This window comes from Trachurus trachurus, assembly GCF_905171665.1.
Source record: "Trachurus trachurus genome assembly, chromosome: 10".
Taxonomy (NCBI): Eukaryota; Metazoa; Chordata; class Actinopteri; order Carangiformes; family Carangidae; genus Trachurus; species Trachurus trachurus.
The window spans coordinates 18,227,717-18,249,351 of NC_139894.1; the positions used below are offsets into that span (position 1 = coordinate 18,227,717).

The 21,635-nt window shown below is 42.7% G+C and overlaps 1 protein-coding gene across 1 annotated transcript; it reads left to right on the plus strand.

The window, feature by feature from the left end:
• The first annotated feature begins 789 nt into the window (after positions 1-789).
• Positions 790-21,563, plus strand: slc43a1a (solute carrier family 43 member 1a). The gene is made up of 15 exons (XM_083980823.1): positions 790-869; positions 5,982-6,145; positions 6,692-6,884; positions 7,537-7,592; positions 8,681-8,757; positions 16,181-16,273; positions 16,989-17,122; positions 17,238-17,368; positions 17,703-17,849; positions 17,963-17,998; positions 18,114-18,249; positions 18,510-18,633; positions 18,741-18,814; positions 20,069-20,192; positions 20,490-21,563. The coding sequence occupies exons 2-15, from the start codon at positions 5,992-5,994 to the stop codon at positions 20,685-20,687; spliced, it is 1,677 nt and encodes a 558-aa protein (XP_083836949.1). The 5' UTR covers positions 790-869; positions 5,982-5,991; the 3' UTR covers positions 20,688-21,563.
• The last annotated feature ends 72 nt before the right edge of the window (positions 21,564-21,635 follow it).

Here is a 21,635-nt window from a genome sequence, read left to right on the forward strand (position 1 = left end):
TGTAATAAAGACTACACTCTCGATTAAACGTAAAATTATGAAACTAGTGGTAAAAGTAGCAGGGTATTTTAAACATCTTGTTGTGTTATTGCTCAATTGGATGCGTCACTGAACTAATTTGCTTTGGTGAACTGAAATGTGTGTTTTTCCTGCTTAGTAGCTTCTGAGTGTTATTTACACAGGGAGCAGAGACTTTAGCCTCAGTTTTCCTTCTGTAGGTGTGTAAACAAATGTCCATTAACATACGTACCCTGTAACTGTCAGGGAAGTGTGAGGTAGGCTATAAAGTACTGCAAATCTGCGCCTATACTGTCTAATTTTAGTTTTTATAGCTCAACATCTATTTAACAATGAGCAATCATGCCTTATGTCTGGCTAAACCTTAATTTTTGATGCATAGCTCATTTGAATTCGCCACATTTTTGTCTTAGGAGCTCCTAATAGTTCACAGCTGTAGGCATTGAGTGAGACATTTGCATTGAAGTGAGTGGAGTAAAGACATTTGTCCCTCTGCACAGCATGAATGGAGGGTGGTGACTTCTCTCTCCACCCCTTGGCCAGAGAGAGAGGGAAGTCAAATTAGGAGGAGAAGGGGAGTGTGTAATGAAACCAGAGAGAGAAAAGAAGTGTGGAGCCTCTCAGGAAACTACCACGAGAGCGCCACAAGGAAGAAAGGAAGCAGAGAGGAAGAGATTTAATTCAGGGGCTTGAGGCTCACGCTGTTTATTAATCAAGCCAAACAGAAATCAGCTGTGAGAGTAGATCCTTTTTTTTTTTTTTTTTAATAATCTGACTTTCACTTAGTGAGCAACAAAAGCTGTTAAAAAAAGACACATTTCCAGCATTTCTCCTCTCTGAGAACAACTGAAGTAAGTAAATGAGCATTTCCACCTTAAATCTCCACTGTGTTGCTGCTGCTGTGTTAATAAGTGTAGTATTAACTGTAATAAAGTGTGTGTAGCTATTGGCGGCATGAGGCTGACCGGCTGCTCATAGTCACACGTGGCATCTCGTCTCATGGATGAAACAACACAACTTTATCAACAAAAAGTCAGACTCAAACTCCACAAATGGCTCCTTGTGTATGCGATGTGTGTGTGTTTCTATGTACAGTATGTGTGTGTACGCGGATGTGTGTGTGTGTTGTTTGTATTAGAAAAGGTATGAAAGTGTCACGAAGAGTAGGAAGTGTCGGTATTTAGCAGCGAGTGGATGTCGAGGCTTTGTAGGAAGTATGAATGCGGCTTTTACTGTATTTTCTTAGCTAATCTTCTCGACGACTAAATAGTAAACTGCTGCTGCTGCTGCTGTGAACTGACTAACGGGGTCTGTGGTCGTCTACAGACACAACTACGCATATAACATTTAACTTTATTTCAAACACCCTTTTCTGTCGCTTGTTTCTTTTTTCTTTTCTTTTTTTTTTAAGTCATTTTGAGCCGGACGCAGGCGGGCAACCATCAGGAAGATAACATGCGAATGGCGCCTTCACGTGCACCCGTTAAAGTTAGATGCTCCAAAACCGTTAAAGGCTGATTTCAAGACCGATAGCCTAACAATAGGCTAATATCTATATATTAAAAAAGTTTGCAAACGCGGTTAAGTGGATTTTCTTTGCACGAGAAACTGTGCAATTGAGACTAGAACCACCACAATGACAGATTCACGGATTAGCCTAAAGTTGTAGGCTAGTTTACCTGTCAATATGTCATATTGATTAGTTGGTTCATGTCAGTCTGTGAAGTAGATCAGGGGGCAATCACCTGGTTAATTTTGTCTGACCAATTCATTCATTCATTCATTCATTCATTCATTCATTCATTCATTCATTCATTATTCATTATTCATTATTCATTCATTCGTTCATTCATCCATCCATTCATCCAAATTCCCAGTAGGCTATGCAGCAGATCCTGAGGAGCTGGTAGCTACTGAGTCAGAAATGTTTTATTTCATCCTAATTTATTGGCCTCAAAGTAGAGTTTTTCAAATATTTTCATCTGCAATTCACTATAAAACACTAGTAAAGCAAATATTCATATTCATGTAGGCCTATGTAAGAAATGATGTTAAAAGGTCAATCAATCATCAAAGAGGCTTATGTGGATTAATTTTCTGTTGTTGTAGTTTCAGCTTTCTTTGCTTCTCAAATGTACAGTAGGCTATCAATCAGCAATTTTACCACCAATAAGCTTATCGAGCAGCCTCATCTCCTCAGCCCTTATTGTCCCCTCTGAGCAGGCATCACTGAGAGGGGGAATGGGGTGAATTCCGACATTTCGCACGGCACGTGAATGGGCCTCTTCCAGCCGGTAACCGGACCCGGCCGGCCGGGGGCTGAGGTCATGCTCGCCGCGGGGAGAGAGGGACAGCTGCTGGCCGGCCGGGCGGCTCCGGGGCGGGTTGCGTTTTCTGGACTCCTCGGGGAGCAGAGGCTCCTAGGGCGCGTAGTTTATTTTCTTGGAAACCTGTGAGAATAAAGAGTTTGCCCTGCGGCCCTTTGTGTCCCGCAGAGGTCGGTAAACACGGCTGGTCAAGGTCAGAAACATCAACGCCAGAGAAAAAAAAGATGGTTGGATGGGAGCAGCAGCAGCTAGACTTGAAAGAGAACAAGACACGTGATGAATTAAACATGTAGGCCTATAACCATCCTCAAGTGTGAGCTGGGACGGTTTGTTTGGATAACACTGATCCAAATGTCATAGCCTAATGATGAGCACAAGACTTATCCATGGTCTTGAACACTAAACACTTTTAATTATTGCATCATTCAGGTATTTCAGGAAACAGCCTCCTTATATGGTTTTCTTCCCAAAGCAGACTTCACCTGCTCTCCTTACTGCACACACACGCACACACGCACACACACTTAGCAGTGATCCTTCAGTGGATCACAGCTGCCTGCCAACTTTAAAGGTGTCATGTTTTGGCTTGTTTGCAGGTCGTTGTTGTGGTGGGTTGACTTTCCCGCGCTCACTCGCAGCACCAGGACACTCCTGACTGTGTTAACCACAACCTGTAGTTAATAGTTGTCAGTCCACTGTCCATAAGAGGTTTCCAAGCAACACAAGAATGTGTGGCAACAACAACAAGCAAAGGTGGAGGTGGTGGCATCGGGCCAGGCTGCTGTTGTGTTGGATTTGCAACACTAGTGTGTCTTGCATCAGTCCACGTGGTCATATGAGCACAAGACGAGCAACCGATACCGCGGCCTTTCTTACAGACACGCACTCTGTTTTCGTGACAGACTCCCAGTTGTATTTACAACATTGTGTTCTCCTGGGCAATGTCCGTCATGAGCCTGGATGCAATGTGAAGCATTTATTGTGTGTTGATGCTCATGGTGCGACCGCGACACTGGGAAAATCCAATCCATGTGACAGCAGCCTCTATACTTAGGTCTTTAATGGACTGTGTCCAGTTGAGTCTGAAATGCTGCTCTGTCTGTCCACTCTGCTGCATCCGCTCATGAAGAAATACTTCATGATTTTTAGAGTATGCACACTACATACTGAGGCTCATATGTTAAACAGAGTCACAAGACCCCGTGTCTTTGAGTGTGTTGGTTCTGAAAGTGTAGACAGGATTAATGAAGCTCAGACGACCACGGGCAGAAGTTGGCATTCAGCCTAAAAACCTAGATTAACACCTGGGTGTAAAGAGCAGATTAAAATCTACATGGCTTTTTCTTTTCTTTTCTTTTTACTTCATTAGTGTTTATTAGAGCTAATAGTTAGATTTAGTTGATAGCAAGTTGAAAAAGTCTACGTCACCATCTTAGTCTAAATCACCAATGACACCTTGAGAGTCAGTTCTGGGTCTGCACCCATCTATCTTGAACTCTTATACTTTAAGAGTCTGATATTGCCATAACTCGTGCTTTCTTATCACTTTGGTGCACCTGTCCCCTGATCTCCCTGCACTCACTCAAGGTCTCGTTCTCTACTGAAGAGTACTTATTAGTTGTTTTAGTAGAAGCGTCTGTCAAATGAGTAGCCTAAATGTAAATCTAATTGTTAGATGATTGAGAGTAAAATAAAACAATTGCATGACTGTTGAGATGATAGTTTAAATCATCTGTTTTCACTTGCATTAAATTGAAGATTTGGCCCTTAGGACTGACAAAACAAGACATTCAACCAAGTCATCTTCGGGGACTTGCTGAAGCTTGTTGTGACGGCCATTTTATTTGACTATTCACTGATGTGTCATAGGTTAAATAATTAATGGAGAAAATAACTGGCAGATTATCTGATTCAGAAACAGTCAGTAGGCCTGGTTGCTGCCCTCGTTTTCCTGTCAAGTTTTTACTGTCACCTCTGATGAGAGACACCCATATCCAAACCCCCTTGACTCTGTGTACTTTTGTACACATTGTACTCTGTGCACCGTTAAGTGTGTGTTCTTAATTAACGGGTTAATTGGTGTGTTATACATTCACAGAGAAGGGTCAATGAGCACCCTCTCACTCTGTTACCTCATTTTTTTTGTGTGAGTGCGCACTCAGTGGGTTTTTCTTTGTGGGGTGTCAATTACAAAGAAATCCCCCTTTTCAGACTTTCTTCTCGGCACAAAGCCGGTTCACTGGGCCGTAGATAATCGCATTACACGCACGGCTCCTGAGCACATACGAAGACTCATGGGCACACACAGAGACAAATCTGTCCCCATTAGATCCTGTCTCTGTCTCCAGTCACATGCATACACACCAACACACACCCCGACACACGCACACACACACGCACAGGAGATGCCCTCATTAGGAACTACTGAAAGTGTTTCCTATTGGAGACCTCCACCGCCAGTGGCTGCGATTTTTCCGCCCTCTGCTCCTTCCTTCTCCTCTGGCTCAACGCTGAATGGAAAAGCTGGTTCATTTTGGGGTCTTTTCTGTTTTGTTGCCAGATGTGTATGTGTGTGTGTGTGTGTGTGAGAGAGAGAGAGAGAGAGAGAGAGAGAGAGAGAGAGAGAGATCACCATAGGGTGGCCATGACTGTTGGTTACTCATATCAGGTTAAAATGACTGTGACATGTCCTGTGTGTGTCTGTGCCTGAGTTGTGTACCTTTGAGGTGGTCATGACTCATGACTAACCTGAGTTTATTTGATGAGTCATGTCATCAGTTTCCCGTTTTATTTGTGTGATGTTTACATAAAGCCGGAATCACCTCTTACCTTACTTGACCTAGACAGATAAACCCCAGCACTTAACTGCGTTTTCATGCTGTTTAAAGACCCGTCAATTCATCTCTGTGCTGCTTTCAGAAGGAAATGTTGTCCTATCGTAAAATGCAAACCCTATTTCCAAAACAAAAGCAGAGAGCTGCTCTGCTGACAGCACAGTGTGTGAGCTGCTGAGGTGTCAGGTACCCAACTGGGCTTTAGGAAACAATTTACAGAACAATGACTTGTCACATGTGCATTGTCTCTAGGTTGAGAGGAAAAGGTGATGTGTCCCTGTGATGAAATATAAAGGTAAAGAAAAGTCTGCAACACCAAAGGAGCTATTACAGTAAACCAGTCTAACATCTGAGGAAGAGCCGTTGGTGCTCGAAACGTGACGTAGCTTTAATAAATTGCATTGGAGCTCCTTTGGTGTTGCGGACTTTTCTTTATCTTTATATTACGTCTTTTGGTCCAGCACCCACCCAACATTGGGCAACGAGGATGTGCATGCGTGCTGTTTTTTACTTCTATCCTTGTGATGAAATATCACACTTTTCTGTTTAGTGGAATCAATAGATATAATAGGCAACATTGGCAACCTTTAACACGTTCCTCTCTGATTGGAAGATGAATAATATGAACGTGTTACCAACAGAAGAAGTAGAACAGAGCGAAGCAAAAAATCTTCAAATCTAAGAGGCAACTATTTGGATTCATTTGGCATGAGAATATTTGTTTGGCTGTTTATTTCATAGATGTTTATCCTGGTAATTCACCTCTTTCTGACCCTCTCTCTGCCCCCCCTCTCCTTCACAGAGCAGCAGCGATGTCGCCCTCTCTCCTCCAGGCCTACAGGAGGCGCTGGTGGATGGCAGTGACGGCGGTTATTGAAAACCTGCTGTGTTCTGCCGTCCTGCTTGGCTGGGGCTCCCTGCTCATCATGCTGAAGAGGGAGGGCTTCTACTCCCACCTGTGCACAGGTAAAATCAGCATCGATGAATTTGTATCTGCTGTTTGTGCATGTCAAGACACAAAGACCACAGCGATCAAAAATCATACTCAACTTTGCTTTATCATCTCGTGCATCTTCAATTCGCCTAGTTTAATGAACATCTTAAACCTGATTTTAATTGATAACATGTAACAGAAATCTGCAACAGGAAATGAACCAAATTCAATTCCTCAAGTAGGAAACACTGATAATGCTACACCAATGGATAACAAACTGTTAATGTATTTGTCCATACACAGTCCGTATCATGTATAAGGGGAGTGGAATAACATGCATCATTATTAAGGCAGAGTCTTTATCCTGTTTGGCATTTGACTCAAATCAATGTAAGCTCTTTTCAAATGTGTAAAGGGTAAAATGAACAGCAACAATGAAATGTCTCTTTTCTGTTGGTTATTTTCCTAATCATCTTCACTTTGCACCAGATTGAGCTCCTAATCCATTGTTGAGGTCCTGTTGACACCTGCACTGACTGGACTTTCTCTTTACACATTCTTACCACTCGTTTCTACAGAGAATGACTCCATAGTTGTATCTTCGGGGAACTCCTCTGACGGCGAGGCGGAGGTCTGGTTCAGCTGCGTGGACCAGGAGGAGATGCTCAATCTGGGCTTCACCATCGGCTCCTTCCTGCTCAGCGCCACCACCCTGCCACTCGGGATCCTGATGGACAAGTTTGGGCCCCGACCTTTACGCCTGGTGGGCAGGTAAGCCTCGTCGGCATCGTCACAGATGTGTCAAATGTGTAGGGAAATTTGCATTTTAGCGTGGCTGACATGTTTTAATGTTGAATGTTCAGTACAACATTACAACATACAACGTTCACAGACACATAAACCTTTTTTTCTTCGATACAGATTAAATTGTGTTGTGTTGACTTGTCTAAACGTAATTAACAACTTAATTATTAATGCTACGCTGAGAATGAGGAATGAAAGCTGTGTGACTCAAAAGTCAACCACAGGATATACAGTATTTAAGGGGGGAAAAAAGCTGACCGATCACATTCCCAGAGTAGGAGGAGAGACTTACTGAGCGGAGGTGTGGCACTACTGAGCGTATAGTAGTGAATTCCTCTGGGTGTGGAAATGTCAACACAATTCTACGTTCTTACAAGCTGTGACAATGGGCAGGGATGTGAGTAATCACACATGCATGCACCTGTGCTGCTCTCACACACACTCACAGTTTTCTGGGCTCATTTGCATATCAGTTGTTTCCATCACGGCCCTGCAGGAGTTTCTGTGCTGCAATTGTTTATTCACACACAAACTGTAAATGTGTGACTTTCAGCTCACTATAATAATGTTATAATACAAGTCAGCAAGGGTTTAAAATGTCCTCAATGTCTCGTTGCAGCTTTTGTTTCGGGATGTCCTGTGTTATGATGGCTGGGTCTGCCTACAACCCTGAAGGTGAGAGCAAACATAAACATAAGCACCAACACGTAACGCTCCATATCAATTAAATCAACTGCACAGTGTGACGTAAGAAATGTAAGCTGTGACAAAGATATGTTTCTGAACAAATGTTGTCAGTATCACACACTGCGAGAAGCTTTGGTTGGTTTGAATGTTGACTGACAGGTGGATGTCCTCCACCTGAGGTCATGATTTACTTTCAGATTGCAAAGCCAGAAGAACAACATTCTCCATTTTAACATACTGTGCTTTACGTTACTTTATATTATATAACACACTGTACACAGCTCAGACACAATGCTCTTCCCACACGTAACAACGCACATCTGCGGCTTCTTTTAAATCCCAGGCTGGAATTTCCTGGTGATCTGTCAGACGTACACTGACATTTTTCAAATGTTGCTCTATTATGTTAACACGTATATATGTGTACTACGTATATTCAAATGTATAACACATGACATGACTACATTAAAGTATGAATACTCTCTCAGAAGAACTGCTAAAAGCTAATTTTAGGACATTGTGGTCTGTGTCGCTGCTTTTCGACACAGACAGTTGAGCTGTTGCACCAGGTGCACTTGCGCAGGTGTGCAAAAATGTATAGAGGGCAGACGCAACACTGTCGGCACATTGTTCACATTCACCCTTCTGCCTACTGAATGGCATCGCCTCTCACAGCCATGGCAGTCACGTACTTGTACTTTCAGAAAAAAGGTGTGACTTCAATTTTAGATAATAACACCCTCTTGTAAATGCAATATTTTAATCCTTTTAATTATTGAGCTCGTCCACCAGCTGCTTCTTCCGCATTATTATTTATATTATAAATTATTATAATATTTATATTGTCCTAATTGCCCATAGGAGTTTAAAAGAATTAACTTAGAGATGTGGCTGCAGTAAGAATGAAAAAGTAACTGGTGGACATAAGGATATTTCTTTTGCCACTTTGTCACAACCAACTTCCTGTCTCATCCTCAAGTGTCATCAGTGAATAAAAACGGAGAACTTGACTTGTGGTGGAGATATTGTCTGTCAAACGTTGAACTCTTCTCATGTGTTTCTCTGTTGCTCTGCAGTTCTGTCAGCGCTCATCTTCTTGGCTCTGTCTCTAAACGGCTTTGGAGGCATCTGCCTGACCTTCACCTCCCTAACGGTGAGACACATCACTCACTTATCATCAGTGTTTTACAGGTGGACATTGTGATGAGTTTACACTCAGACGTCTGTGGACAAATACACCTCTTGTCCCTCTTAAAGTAGGACTGGTAGGCTTTGGCTCCTAACAGACCCAGTTCAGTTGTTTCCCAAGGAAAAGGTCAGGGAAAGGCAGCCCCTGGTTTCTCCTGGTTTTGATAGATCATTGATTGGATCTGAGAAAAAAAAAGAAAAACGATAACTCACCTCTGGCTGTCTGTTGATCTAAATACAAACCACAAATTGGATTAGATTGAATTTCACAATGAGAGCTTTCACACATGCACAGTATGTGACATATTACAGTAAAGTTAACTTGATAAGGCTCTTATTTATAGTGTATGTAAAGCCGTCTAAATCGGATGAGGACACTGAGGACAAAATGTAATATTTACTGTAATGTGAACAGACCAGTCGTTAAAGATAGGATTGGCTCCAAGAAGGTGAAGAAATAAAACAAAGAGAAAATTCATACAATTCAAATCATACAATATATGTATTTCCTGCAGTGTACAATATGTCCAATAGAGCTGCAAACTGCAAACATGGTTACATAAGTGATACTGGGAGGACGTGCTGATGTGAGACTGTGTTTTTGGTACAAAGGAGTAGGTAGCTGAGAGTCTCAGCGTGGCCGGGTCCTCTATTTGTCTCAGCTGATGAAACAGTGCGTGTTGTGACTGGGAGCTGTGTTTATTTACCTTCACATCAGGCATGTGCTTTTGCGTGTGATGTGTCAGCTGGTGCCAATATTATCAAGTGTTTTATTGTTGCCGCTGCCTCCTGTGTCCTGGGAAGTATTTAGGTTGCGCTGTGTGTTGCTGCTACACTGTGTGCGTATGTGTGAGTGTGTTTGTTTGGATATGTGCATGTGCGTATTAACAGCGTTTCTCTCAGAGCTGCACATGACTTGTCCCAGATGGAAAGTCTCCCATTTGTGTTCCCACCAATGACGGCCTGCGGTTAACCACACACCCTCCCCGAAGCTCAGCCCACTCACCTCTGTTCAAAACACTCAAGGCCACACTGAGTCTCGTCTTTTCTCTGCTCCCTCACTTCTGTCCTCCTTTCTCTTTTTTTCTCTTCTTGTCTCCCCCGTCTCCCTGCTCTCCTGTTTCTTTGTTCTGCCCAGCAGTCAGCAGAAAATCACTACAGAGCCGTTTCAACTCCACATGACACGTGTGGATGTACAAATGTGTGTGCATGCTTATGTACACACAGGGAGACGAACATGAAACAGATGTTTTGATAATGAAGGCCCAAGCTGAGTATGGACATATGACCCTCTCCTCTGTGAGCCGACTGTTAGAAGACAAGTGTGTTTCTGTGTGTCTTATAGTGGACTTACTCCGGTTGAATAGATATTCATTAGCACAGTGCATATAGCTCACTGAAAGCTAAAATAAAAATAAATTACTCACATGGTCGAAAAGTTGTTCAAAAACAAGAGAGAGAGAGACGGGGATAATGTGCAGCAAAGAGTCACTGGAACGCCCCTGTATTGTAAATTTAGTACACACAAGTTGCCAAATACAGATTAAACTTTATGCAAAAAAAAAAAAATCAAAATATTTGATGGATTTTAGGTTTTCAATTTTGAGCATCTTTTTATTAGACTGTATTTTACAATATTTCCCCCTAAATTTGTATCTTTATTGATGCTGACTCATAAACCTTATGGAGTGCAATTAATACACAAGTATATACATAGATTCATATGATTTTAGGAACAATTACCAGTAATTAAAGCTTTGGTATCTCACACTGCACTCTTTTGTATTGTGTCACTACACTAACACACAATATTTTAATGAATATAACACACACACACACACACACACACACACACACACACACACACACACACACACACACACACACACACACACACACACACAAACACACACACACACACACACACACACACAAACACACCTCCTTTTTGTCCTTGTGTGACATCTGTGTCCCCCTCCCTCACTCTCTGTCCAGTTTGGATTGGGTGTACCACACTGTCTGACCTCCACACTGTTGTTGTTGTTGTTGTTGTTGTTGTTGTTCTGAAGAGCAAATGACGCCTGGGCACGAAGATAGAGAGTCTTACGCACACACACACATCATGTCCTGATTTAAACCATGTGCTTCAGCTCAAATTGGATTATAAAACAAGTATAAATGTTATTATGAGTTATATGGAAAGAACATGTGTCCTTGTATAGTCAGTTAACGAAGGGACATAACGTAGGGTCTGCCATAAAATTTGATACAGTTGATGTTTACAGTTAATATACAATAAGAAAATAATATATTATTTGTTGAGGTGAGGAAATTTTAATTCAAGGCCCATTTGAACACTATGAGAAATCATGTCCCAGTGCCCTCACTGTACAGATGTTATTTGCATTAGTGTTGTGTGCACATTTACTGTGTATACTACTAATACATGAAGTCATGCTGCAAACAAGGGCATAAAACTGGCAGAGAAATGATCAGGCTCGTGCAGAAGGGGGAGCGGTGGGTGCTACAGCACCTGCCTCTTTGCCCCTTGATGCCCAAAGTGCCCTTTTGCTGCTGCACCCCCTTTTTTGCGTGTTTGTGCATGAAAGCCTGCCTGTGGCCCTTAACTATTTAACAAATAATAATTTAGATAAATGAAATGACCAGGCTACCCTTGGTCACATGATCCACCTAGACGTGACCCTGCCGCTGCGAGAGACGGTCACGGCTGAAAACCCAATAGACAAACTGCACGAAAATTTTATTTAGCCTTTATTTAACCAGGTAAAAAGACCCGTTGAGATCGAGATCTCATTTTCAAGGGTGACCTGGCCAAGAGGGCAGCAGCACACGTCGTCAAACATTATAAAAATACAAAAATGATGCTAATTGCATTTTCGCTGCAAAATGGGAGTGCTGGTATGAGTGAACATTATCAGGTGTATGGTAACGTGACGAAGTGAACATCCTGTGTGTGTGTGACTGTCATCCACCTGCAGCCTATAAGTTATAGACGCCAGCTAACCGCAAGGGAAAAAAGTATGTCAGGCTTCTTGTTTCTGTATGTTTTTGTATATCTCTTACTACTAGGTCTACTAAATTCCAACTGTAATTTTATATATATATATATATATATATATATATATATATATATATATATATATATATATATATATGTATATATTTGAGCACCTGTCCCCCCAGAGGTCTCTGTACGTGCCTGGAAATGATGATACATCCTCATGAGGAGCATATAAATCATAGAGGTCAGAGGATTATGGGTTTAACTTTAAGAAGAATGACAACTGGAGTCATACAGAACCAGTTCATCCGAGCCAAACACCCTGTTTAAACAACTTGTAAATGTGTAGTCACTGATTAGAGGAGTTCAGGATGTAGGTTTTTTTTGTTTTATTTGTTCGGATCCCCATTAGCTACGCTCTAGAGCACCGCTAGTCTTCCTGGGGTCCACATTTAAAACCAGTACATTTAAACATACATCTGAAATCACAACATGAAAAAGACAAGACAAGTCAACAAAAACTTACATTAAATCTGCACAATCGGATTGTCATCTACATCAAAGAATGTGTGTAAGATAACTCCAATGTAGGTGTTTGCTTTTTGTCAACAGTTGTTTAATTAAACCAGATTCAAGTGTTTATATGACCTTAGTGGAGAAATTTATCTCAATATGTTTTCTATTTTAAAAATAGTTCTATGTTAACATAAATAGGTAGCAGAGTGTGAACGGGTAAACTACTCATAAGGTGCATTAAATAACAGAGAGACGCGGCTGTTTCAGTGGGTTCAGTATGTAAATGAATATGGTTACGTATCAGTCTGGATGATAACAGCTGGTAGTGTACCTGGTTTGTAGGTGTGTCTGTGCACGTATTTGGTTTGTTTATATGGGAGTAAAAAGATAATGTAAATTTAAACAGTAGAGTGGAGAGATAAGACAAAAGAGATAATGCAGCCATCTTTAAAGACTATGTTGCAGGTTCAAGTTTGCACAGTGTAAATGTAACAGGAACAGTTCTATAAAGGATGTTGGTTAACTTAGGGTTGAGGTATGTGCTCTGCAGCTCATTGTGGCTGCATCTCTTCCCTTGTACAATTTAAAACTGATTGGCCAAAAAAAAAAAAAAAAAAGCATAAGCTTTGAAAAATGTCCAAATCTCATTACTCAACTATTTCTTCAAATCATTAGTTTGGGCTGATCTCTAGCCTCATTAACCTGTGTGAACACACCCATTGCGTTCTGAGGTTCATACAAGGGCATGGTTGCATAATATAGAGGAGAATCACTCGTGACATTAACTTGTGTGTCACCTATCACCATTGAAGAGGAATAAAGCCGCTCTCCTTGAATTTGTACCCTATCAGGCGGCGGTTGCCCTTCAACAGCATTGGCTCAGTGCAGGGGCCTGTCTGTTCACATCATAGTGAGACAAGTGCTTCCGCCTGTTCCTCGTAGAGCTGTCACTCTTCCACGTGCTGCCTTCAGGGTCAGAGGCAGAGCTGCTTTTAAAAATTGCTCAACACATAAAAAGACATTAGAGGGTTACACGGGGGGTTGATTCTTAGAAACATGCTTAGGGTCAAATACAAGGAAACCTCAAAAGCAGCAGCGGCCATAGACTGAGATCTACACCCTCCTTGAAGGGCAGTTGAACCAACGTCTTTACATGTGGCCACTTTTTTTGAGTTATGTAAGTTGACTGCAGCTGGACAAGAGTGCTGTGCCAACGCTGTGAGGAGTAAAGGGTTTGATGTTCAGTGACAAAGGGAGCCGGAGAGCTGAGGTGGAGAGGAGAAGCCGGTGCTAATCAGCTGTGGTTTCCTGCTGGGAGCTCCTCAGAGAGAGAGAGAGGGAGCTGCAGCTGTGGCTTGGAGAGATCAGTCAAATCCCCACCGCCCAAAAAAAAAACTTACTCCCACTGTCTCTCTCCTACTCATCCTTTCTGTCCTTCCTTATCTTCCATATACCTCTCTCCTTCCTTTCCCATCCCATTCTATTCAATTTCCTCTCCTTCAATCTACCTCTCAAAGCTGCATCAAAATCTCTCTGCTCATTAAGCTACTATTTGGCCCGCTCTCTCAGCAGTTGAGGGCTTAATTAAACTCGGTGCCAAAGACTCACTACACCCAAGTGAGTGAGCACAGCACGAGTAGAGCCTGGACTGATTAGTCGGGACAAGTGGACGGCCAAGGCTCCATCTGTGTGTGACTTCTTGAAACCAGTTGACCCTCATGTGGTCACGTGTTTCTCCTCCTCCTGGCACTCTTAGCACGCAGGACACATTTGCTGCAAGGGCCCCTGTGTGAAAATATGTATTGTATACTTCTGAAGAACTGCACAGGATGCAGTGACAGGAAATCACACGTGCCTCTGCCACATGCACACACATTTCACACTCTTGCCCTCTACCGTGCACACAATCCTCCCAGACAGGGACTCAGGTTGCAGCTCGTACACCTCAGAGAGCAAACATCGGTTAGCTGACATCTCGCACCGCAGGAATATCTTTGCTTTAACTCAAGCGAGAGATGCTAAACTCTCCCCTGTGTGCTCAGAGGGCCCTCTCGCCTGCATTCCTCAGACCTCCGCAGTCCAAGAGAGTCCGGCGTTGCACATCTCGTGGCCACAGACGGGCCGTGAAGTATTTCAGTTCTCAGAAGCGCTGAATGAGGACGGGTGTTCTCTAAGATGTTTTTCTCCTCTCACACAGACAGTGGGGCTCTCTCAAACATCCACAGGAAAGCTTCTTTTTTCCTGTTTGCCTGTCAACCTCATTGTTGTGTCACTCACAGTGACCTTCAGGGGCGTCTGGCATCACCACGGCCCCTATCACCTCCTTTTTTAAAACCCTCTCCCCACACCTTCCATGTAAATGTTCACCTACATTTTCTTGTTGGACTCAGCGGCCATAAGCAGCTCTAGATGTGCTCATGTGGGGTAATTCAGTCTTGAGAAGCCAAAGCGATAAACATCATGATGATTAGAAACAGCTACTGTGATATCAGCGTTACTTAAAGCTGCCATGTGTATGGGGTCACTCAGGGAAATAGACCCATATCACCTTGAACTGACGTCCAATGCCACTCTACAGACCTTTATATCAACCTTTAACAAACTGTTTTACATTTTTTTGGAGGGTTTTAGTTTTTGATTTGCTGGTGAAGTGCATCAGTAGAGCAGTTAGCAGCTAGAGACCCAGATATTTCCCTCAGGAGATGGTGGAGACCCAAAACAGAGCTAAAACAGAGTGAATAGTTAACAGGTGCTGCTGCTTAACAAGTTAGCCATGTAAACTCTTTGAGTTGATGTTATGTCAGTAATATTTGATCATATTCTGACATGGAAGTCAATTTCTCCGCCCTTCAGTCATTATTCTCCCCATGGACCAGGTGTACTCAAAATTATATATTTTGTCATTCCAAGTTTTTTTTTTGACTCAGCATATTAACCATTTTCCAACCCTGACTTGACGTCACTTGGTTGGGCCTCAGAGAGCGCTGTGTAACCGTGTAAAAAGTGCACTAAAGGGACACAGACACTTGCTGGTGAACTCTGACCCAGCGGAAAGATTAGGTGACGCCAGCAGAAGTTTGGACAACCACGGTTAATGTTGAAAGAGAATAGCGAGCTTGTCATGCAACACGCCTAAAATCCCACACATGTGATTCTTTAATCATGATTGACCCATTTAAAACTCTAATCAAAGGACACTGAGTGTGCTGCCAGCACAATAGGTCATTGTTATGTTCACTAAGCTACTTACTACTGTAAATAGGTCGACCTAATGTATGATGTGTTAGTGCCTGGTGCCCGCTAACTTGTCCCCTCCGCCGTGTGTCATGCGTGCCCCCACGCTGGGTCCAAAGAGCCAAGGGAAGTTCATCAAGCAGTGGCTATAGATCGGCTTCGACATTTTTAATCCTAATTCAAAGAATCTGTTGAAATTGCAAGAATAAAGACCATGAATGTGTGTCTAAGTATAGCTTAGTCTGTGTTTGAACAATGGGGTCAAGGCCCAAACTGGGCCATGACTTTGTTTCTTGTTTCCCATGACATGGAAACTAATATTTTTTTAATGAGTCTGCTGTGCAGGGAGATGAAGGTGTTACTGAGTGCAGACTCTGTAGGTAGGAGCAGCTCAACTCTCTGAGTCTGGTTCATCCTGCTGACACAAAGCAGCTGGCTGCCCTCTGCTGGCCAAAGTAACACACCGCACCTCCACCACACATGTTCACAGCACAGAGGCTTAATCGATTTCACATCGGTCAGGTCAAACTGAACCTGTTGTATCAGTGATGAATTCCACATGCTGTGTCTATTTATATCATGTGTTTCTTATGTCTCCTCTCCTCTGTCCTTGCAGCTCCCCAACATGTTTGGTGCTCTGAGCTCCACCGTCATGTCTCTGATGATCGGCTCCTACGCCTCCTCTGCTGTCACCTTCCCCGGGGTCAAGGTAACTTACAAAGATTACATTAACAAAATAACTGTGACCATCTACATGTTATTCTCTAATAAACCATACAGGCATGTAATGTATGGTGCCTTTTGGTCAGTGTTTGGGTAAAATCCAAAACCATAGTTGAACTTCTTTTTACATAGGAGAGCTTGGAAAAGTAAGATTTTATCATTTTTATTTTATTAATAAAACAATTTTGTGATCTTGTGTTGACATTTCAAAATAATCGTGTTCAAGTCTGAGAGAAACTGGAGTTAAAAAGTGGGATCTAGAGGTTGATGTATCATTCACCATATCAGTCACTCTATAGTCAAACCTGAAAGATGTGCTAAATCTTTTTTTTTTTTTTTTTATCAAATTACCATAATCTAATGTGACAGAGGATGATCTGTGATTGATGCCCACTCATCAACCCTGTTTGCTGTTCACTACCTGATCAGGAACACATCTGGTGAACGTAATGGAGCAAGTAGCGGTTTAAGAGCCAGATATTTCCCTCAGGGTTTAGTGCTGCTCTGTGTCCGCTGAACGTGTAAACAATCAACTGTTTTCTGACACATTCACGTAAAAACTTTACAAGGTGATAATAGGTCAGTGTTGCGTTTACAGCTTCTGCTGTTGCCCACAAGTCCAAGTCAACATCTTAAAAAACCATCTGCTATTTACAAAAACATAATAATGCTCATTGTCACCCTGTTCTTCGTCTTCACAGCTGATCTACGACGCAGGCGTGTCCTTCCAGGTGATCATGTGGGTGTGGTCGGGTCTCGCTGGGTCCGTCTTCTTTAACTGCTTCCTCAACTGGCCTAAAGAAGGCTTCCCAACACCCGACGAGGTGGACTACAGGTCAGTGTGGAGCCGGTCCGACTTTCAGTGACACTAACGCAGAGAAATATTCATCAGGATCCTCATCCTGAGCCTCCAGACTTATTGTGTTTGTGTGTTTGTGTGTGTACAACAGTAAGATCCTCACCACTGTGAAAGAGCCGCCCTCAACGGACGCGAAGACGCTGGAGGAGAGCTTGAGGCAGAAAAACGGAGCCGTCCGACACTCCACTGAGAAGCTTCCTAATGGTCATGACGCTGCACCCAGTGAGTCAACAAACACACACGGCAAATATTTGCTTCTGGCAGTTCCCAAAGTTTTTTTTTTCTGTGTTCCTAACCACAGGTCACGTATGCCAACAAAGTGTCACTGAGTCAAACCAAATTATTCTTTCTCCTTATATTGTTTTGTAGTTTTTGAAAACGCTCAAAAGGAGTAAATTACAAGAGAAAGTCTTCATTTGTTTTCTACATTTAGGATCATCTGCATGCCCCATATGATTTGAATGGTTAATCCCTAATGAGAAAAAAGAATCAATCCTGATAATCAGCCCTCATGTAAAAACAAACATACAAAACAGAACTATCCTTCCGTCCTTAGATACCGTCCCTTTCCGCCGCTCCGTCTTCTCTCCCATCTTCTTGTGGAGTTTGGTTACCATGGGGATGACGCAGTTGAGGATCATCTTCTTCATGGGCGCGATGAACAAAATGCTGGAGTTCATGGTCACGCACGGCAAAGAGCATCGTGAGTGTCCCACCCTCACAGTGTCCGACCTTCACGGATGAAGACTGTTTTTTTATTTATTGCATGTTGTTATGAAACTTGTAAGCATCACTGACTTTTTGTTTGTGTTTCAGCTTCTGATGAGCTGGTGATTGAGGCAAAAGAAAAAGGTGAGTGGTGTAATAACGTGACTTCAGACTTAGGTGCTTAACATAACTTATTGGATGTATCTTTACGATTCTTCTTCTTCTTCTTCTTCTTCTTCCTACTTCCTCGCTCCTTCAGTGAGTTTCTACTCCTCCATCTTCGGCACGCTGCAGCTGCTGTGTCTGGTCACGTGTCCTCTGATTGGATACATCATGGACTGGAGGATGAAGGAGTGTGACGACGAAAAGGTTGTCCCCACAGGCAAAGAGCAGAGGTACATTCAGACTTAGTTGTGTAAAAATAAAGTTGTTTTTGCTGTTTTTTCCCCATTAATTATAGGGAAAAATATAATGGACAAAGGTCACCTTCCAGAAGCAAACTTTGCTTTCATGTAATATGTGACTGAACAAGGCCGCCGGGGGCAGATGGGTCACAGTCAGTGGACCTGGTCATGGTCTTTCCATGTGGTGAACTCAAATGTTAACATGGCCCATCGCTTTTCATGTTAACGTCTCTCTGTCTGTGCCCCATCAGGAAGCCCGGTGGGAGAGACCGTAAGATCCAGAAAGTGACCAATGCCATGAGAGCCTTCGTCCTCACCAACCTGCTGCTGCTCGCCTTCGGCTGCTGCTGCCTCATAGACAACCTGCCTCTACAGGTAGCACACACACACACACACCTGAACACGCATTATAGCAGCAAGGGAACAAGAAATAAATGGTCACAACTCTCACATATATTAAACTTTTCTTATTTTCTCTTTAGATTTTGACCTTCATTCTCCACACTATGGTGCGAGGCTTCATCCACTCCTGCTGCGGAGGCCTCTACGCTGCTGTGTGAGTGCTGCACTGCTGCTGCTTCATCAAACACACACCAAAGCTGAAGCTCTGAAACACACCATTACATTTAAGAGGAAACTGGATACATTATCTTAGGGGTGAAAAGTTTCCCATTTAAACCACAAAGCAGCTGTCCTGGTGGTGCTATGAGTGAATGTGCTTATAACAATGTAGAAAAACAGAGTAAGAAAAGTGCTTTTAGTTTCCACTTCATTAATTAGACATTCAGCCAAACACCTTTACAATATTTAAGACCTGGAGAGGAGACAGCAGACTCTTTTCTGGCCCATTTAGAGTCGTTCCACAGCACCATATTATCACAGAACATAAAGCAGCAGTTTACAGTGTGATAAAAGCAACCAGATGTGGTGACAGGACCAGGGGATGTTTTATGTGTGTTCAACAGCCACTCTAACAATTTCTGCAAAGTCTTTCTCTGACTGTTTCAAATCAGTATTCATCTGATCTTGAACCATGCAGAACATTGTTAGGCTATATAATATTACACGTGTAATTTCTAACTGTTGTTTCTTGGAGAATAGAATAGAATAGAAAGACTTTATTGTCCACCGTAGTGGAAATTTGTCTTCGGCCTCTCCAAGACAGCAAAGCATAAAACAATCAAAGCACTCCACATCATACACATAAAAGACATAGAAACAAGAAACAAACTGAAATGTTGTGCAAAACAGGCATAGACAACAACAACAGCAGATACAACAGCCCTCTAAGGGGGTTGCCAGGTGCAACAATCATAACATATTCAGAGCTTGTATGGCCTGTGGAATAAAGGATTTCTTAAAAACTTCCCGGCTCATCCTGGGAATCTTCAGCCGGATGGGAGCAGTTCGAACTCTGGGTTTAACGGATGTGTAACATCCTCAGATATCTGTCTGGCCATCCTGACAACTCCTGAACAGCTCACCGAGTTGACGTTGTTGCTTCCCGACCAGCTTCCCAGCAATATTTACTATAGAGGAAAGCTTCTTTTTGCTGCACCTTCAGGTTGCCAAACCAGGCAGCTATATTACTGCAAAATACTTTTAACAAGGCCTCTGTATGTCATTTCCAGTATACTGTATGTCGACAAGTACATCCATTATCTCATATGTAAACAGCTATATACAGCAGACATAAAGTATCTGCATTAATTGAATTATAATACAATCTGTGAGAAGTAACCTTTGATGAATAACAAGCTGAGAAGTGTTGGTTGGGACTCTTGGTAACTTTCCAGTATCTGTCCCACAGCTACCCGTCGAACCACTTCGGCACCCTGACCGGCCTCCAGTCCATGATCAGCGCCGTGGTGGCCCTGCTGCAGCAGCCGCTCTTCATCGCCATGGTCGGCCCACTGAACGGAGACCCCTACTATGTGAGGACCCACTTTTAATATTTTCTATTTTCTTTTATTTTACTTTTTTTTTATTCTTCTTTGCTCCTGTTTTTAACTCTGTGTTTTTTGTTTTTATGTTGTTTTATGCTGTGTTTTATGTTTCTTTTCTTTTTTTTAAATGTTTTGTCTTTATGTAAAGCACATTGAGTTGCCTTGGTATGAAATGCGCTATATAAATAAAGATGCCTTGCCCTGCCTTTATTTCTGCACATACACACACCTCACACAGAGAAAGTAAACTCTGACTCATACTTTTCCTCCTCCTCCGTCCTGCAGATCAACCTAGGCCTGCTCATCTTCTCACTCAGTGGTTTCCTGTTGCCGGGTTACCTGCTCTACCACCGCTCACGCCTGCAAAGGGAAAAGGACGCCAGAGACAAGCGGGCCGGCGAGCAGGAGATGCAGGCGCTCAACCACGCCGAGGCCAACGGGCACAAGCCCCACAGCAACGGCGTCGCTGCTGTGGAGGCTTAGACAGCGCCGCAGGAACCGAGAGTTGGGGGAAATTGTAGGATTTATTTTTGTATGTGCCTTCAAAAGGAGCATCCGCAAGCAATACAAAAACAAAGTCCATGTCAAACTATGTATATCTTGATATGGCTTTAGTTTTTTTTCATTGCTGGTGCAAATTTTGCTCACCACAAACCATATCACAGAGTAAACAGGACCCTCGCCCTCCCCCCACCCTCCCCCAGGAGAAGATGTGTCATCATCACTTGTTTCTGTCTATTTATTTTTTTTGGTTTAGATCAACGAACCAAATTAGCGTGATGTTGTTAAAGCCATAGATTTCACTCACATGAACACGCACAGCCGCACGACACACGTGCCTCTCTGTGTCAGACTGCATACGTCACGGTACTTGAAACACTGTTGTGTAGTTTTCACAGCCCTCTGACAACCATCCCCATCCTCGCTAACACCAAAGAACAGCTTAGTGACATTAGCAGCATTTCACTCGATAGTTCGTTATCGTACCACAAGTTTTGCTAACGGGGCAAATATTAAGTATTTGTTTCCACTCTGATCCCCTCGTTTAAAGCTATAAACATATATCAATACACTATTAAAAGCATGTGAACGTCTGAACACCAAAGCTTTGGTACAGATAGAGAAGGTTTTGGGGGCTATTTTCACTGTCATTCACACACACACACACACACACACACACACACAGATAGGCTGGTTGTAGAGACACATATCTACCTCCTCTGTTTCCTTGTCTTGTACTGTCTCTCTGCAACCGACTCCTATGTCTGTCCATCATATGTTTTCTTTTTTAAATTAGTAAATATGAATCCCTTAAATGTCAAACAACATCCCAAATGAACAGATTTAATCAGTGCAGGATTTTCTCCTTGTGTACTTATACCTGTTGCGGCGTAATGCTGATTCAGCCTTTGCGTTTCTGGAGTTTTTATA

Coding starts and splice junctions, on each gene's coding strand:
- slc43a1a (XM_083980823.1), top strand. CDS start 5,992: ATGTCGCCCTCTCTCCTCCAGGCCTACAGGAGGCGCTGGTGGATGGCA. Junction 17,850..17,962: donor CACGCACGGCAAAGAGCATC/GTGAGTGTCCCA, acceptor TTTGTGTTTCAG/CTTCTGATGAGCTGGTGATT. Junction 17,999..18,113: donor GATTGAGGCAAAAGAAAAAG/GTGAGTGGTGTA, acceptor TCGCTCCTTCAG/TGAGTTTCTACTCCTCCATC.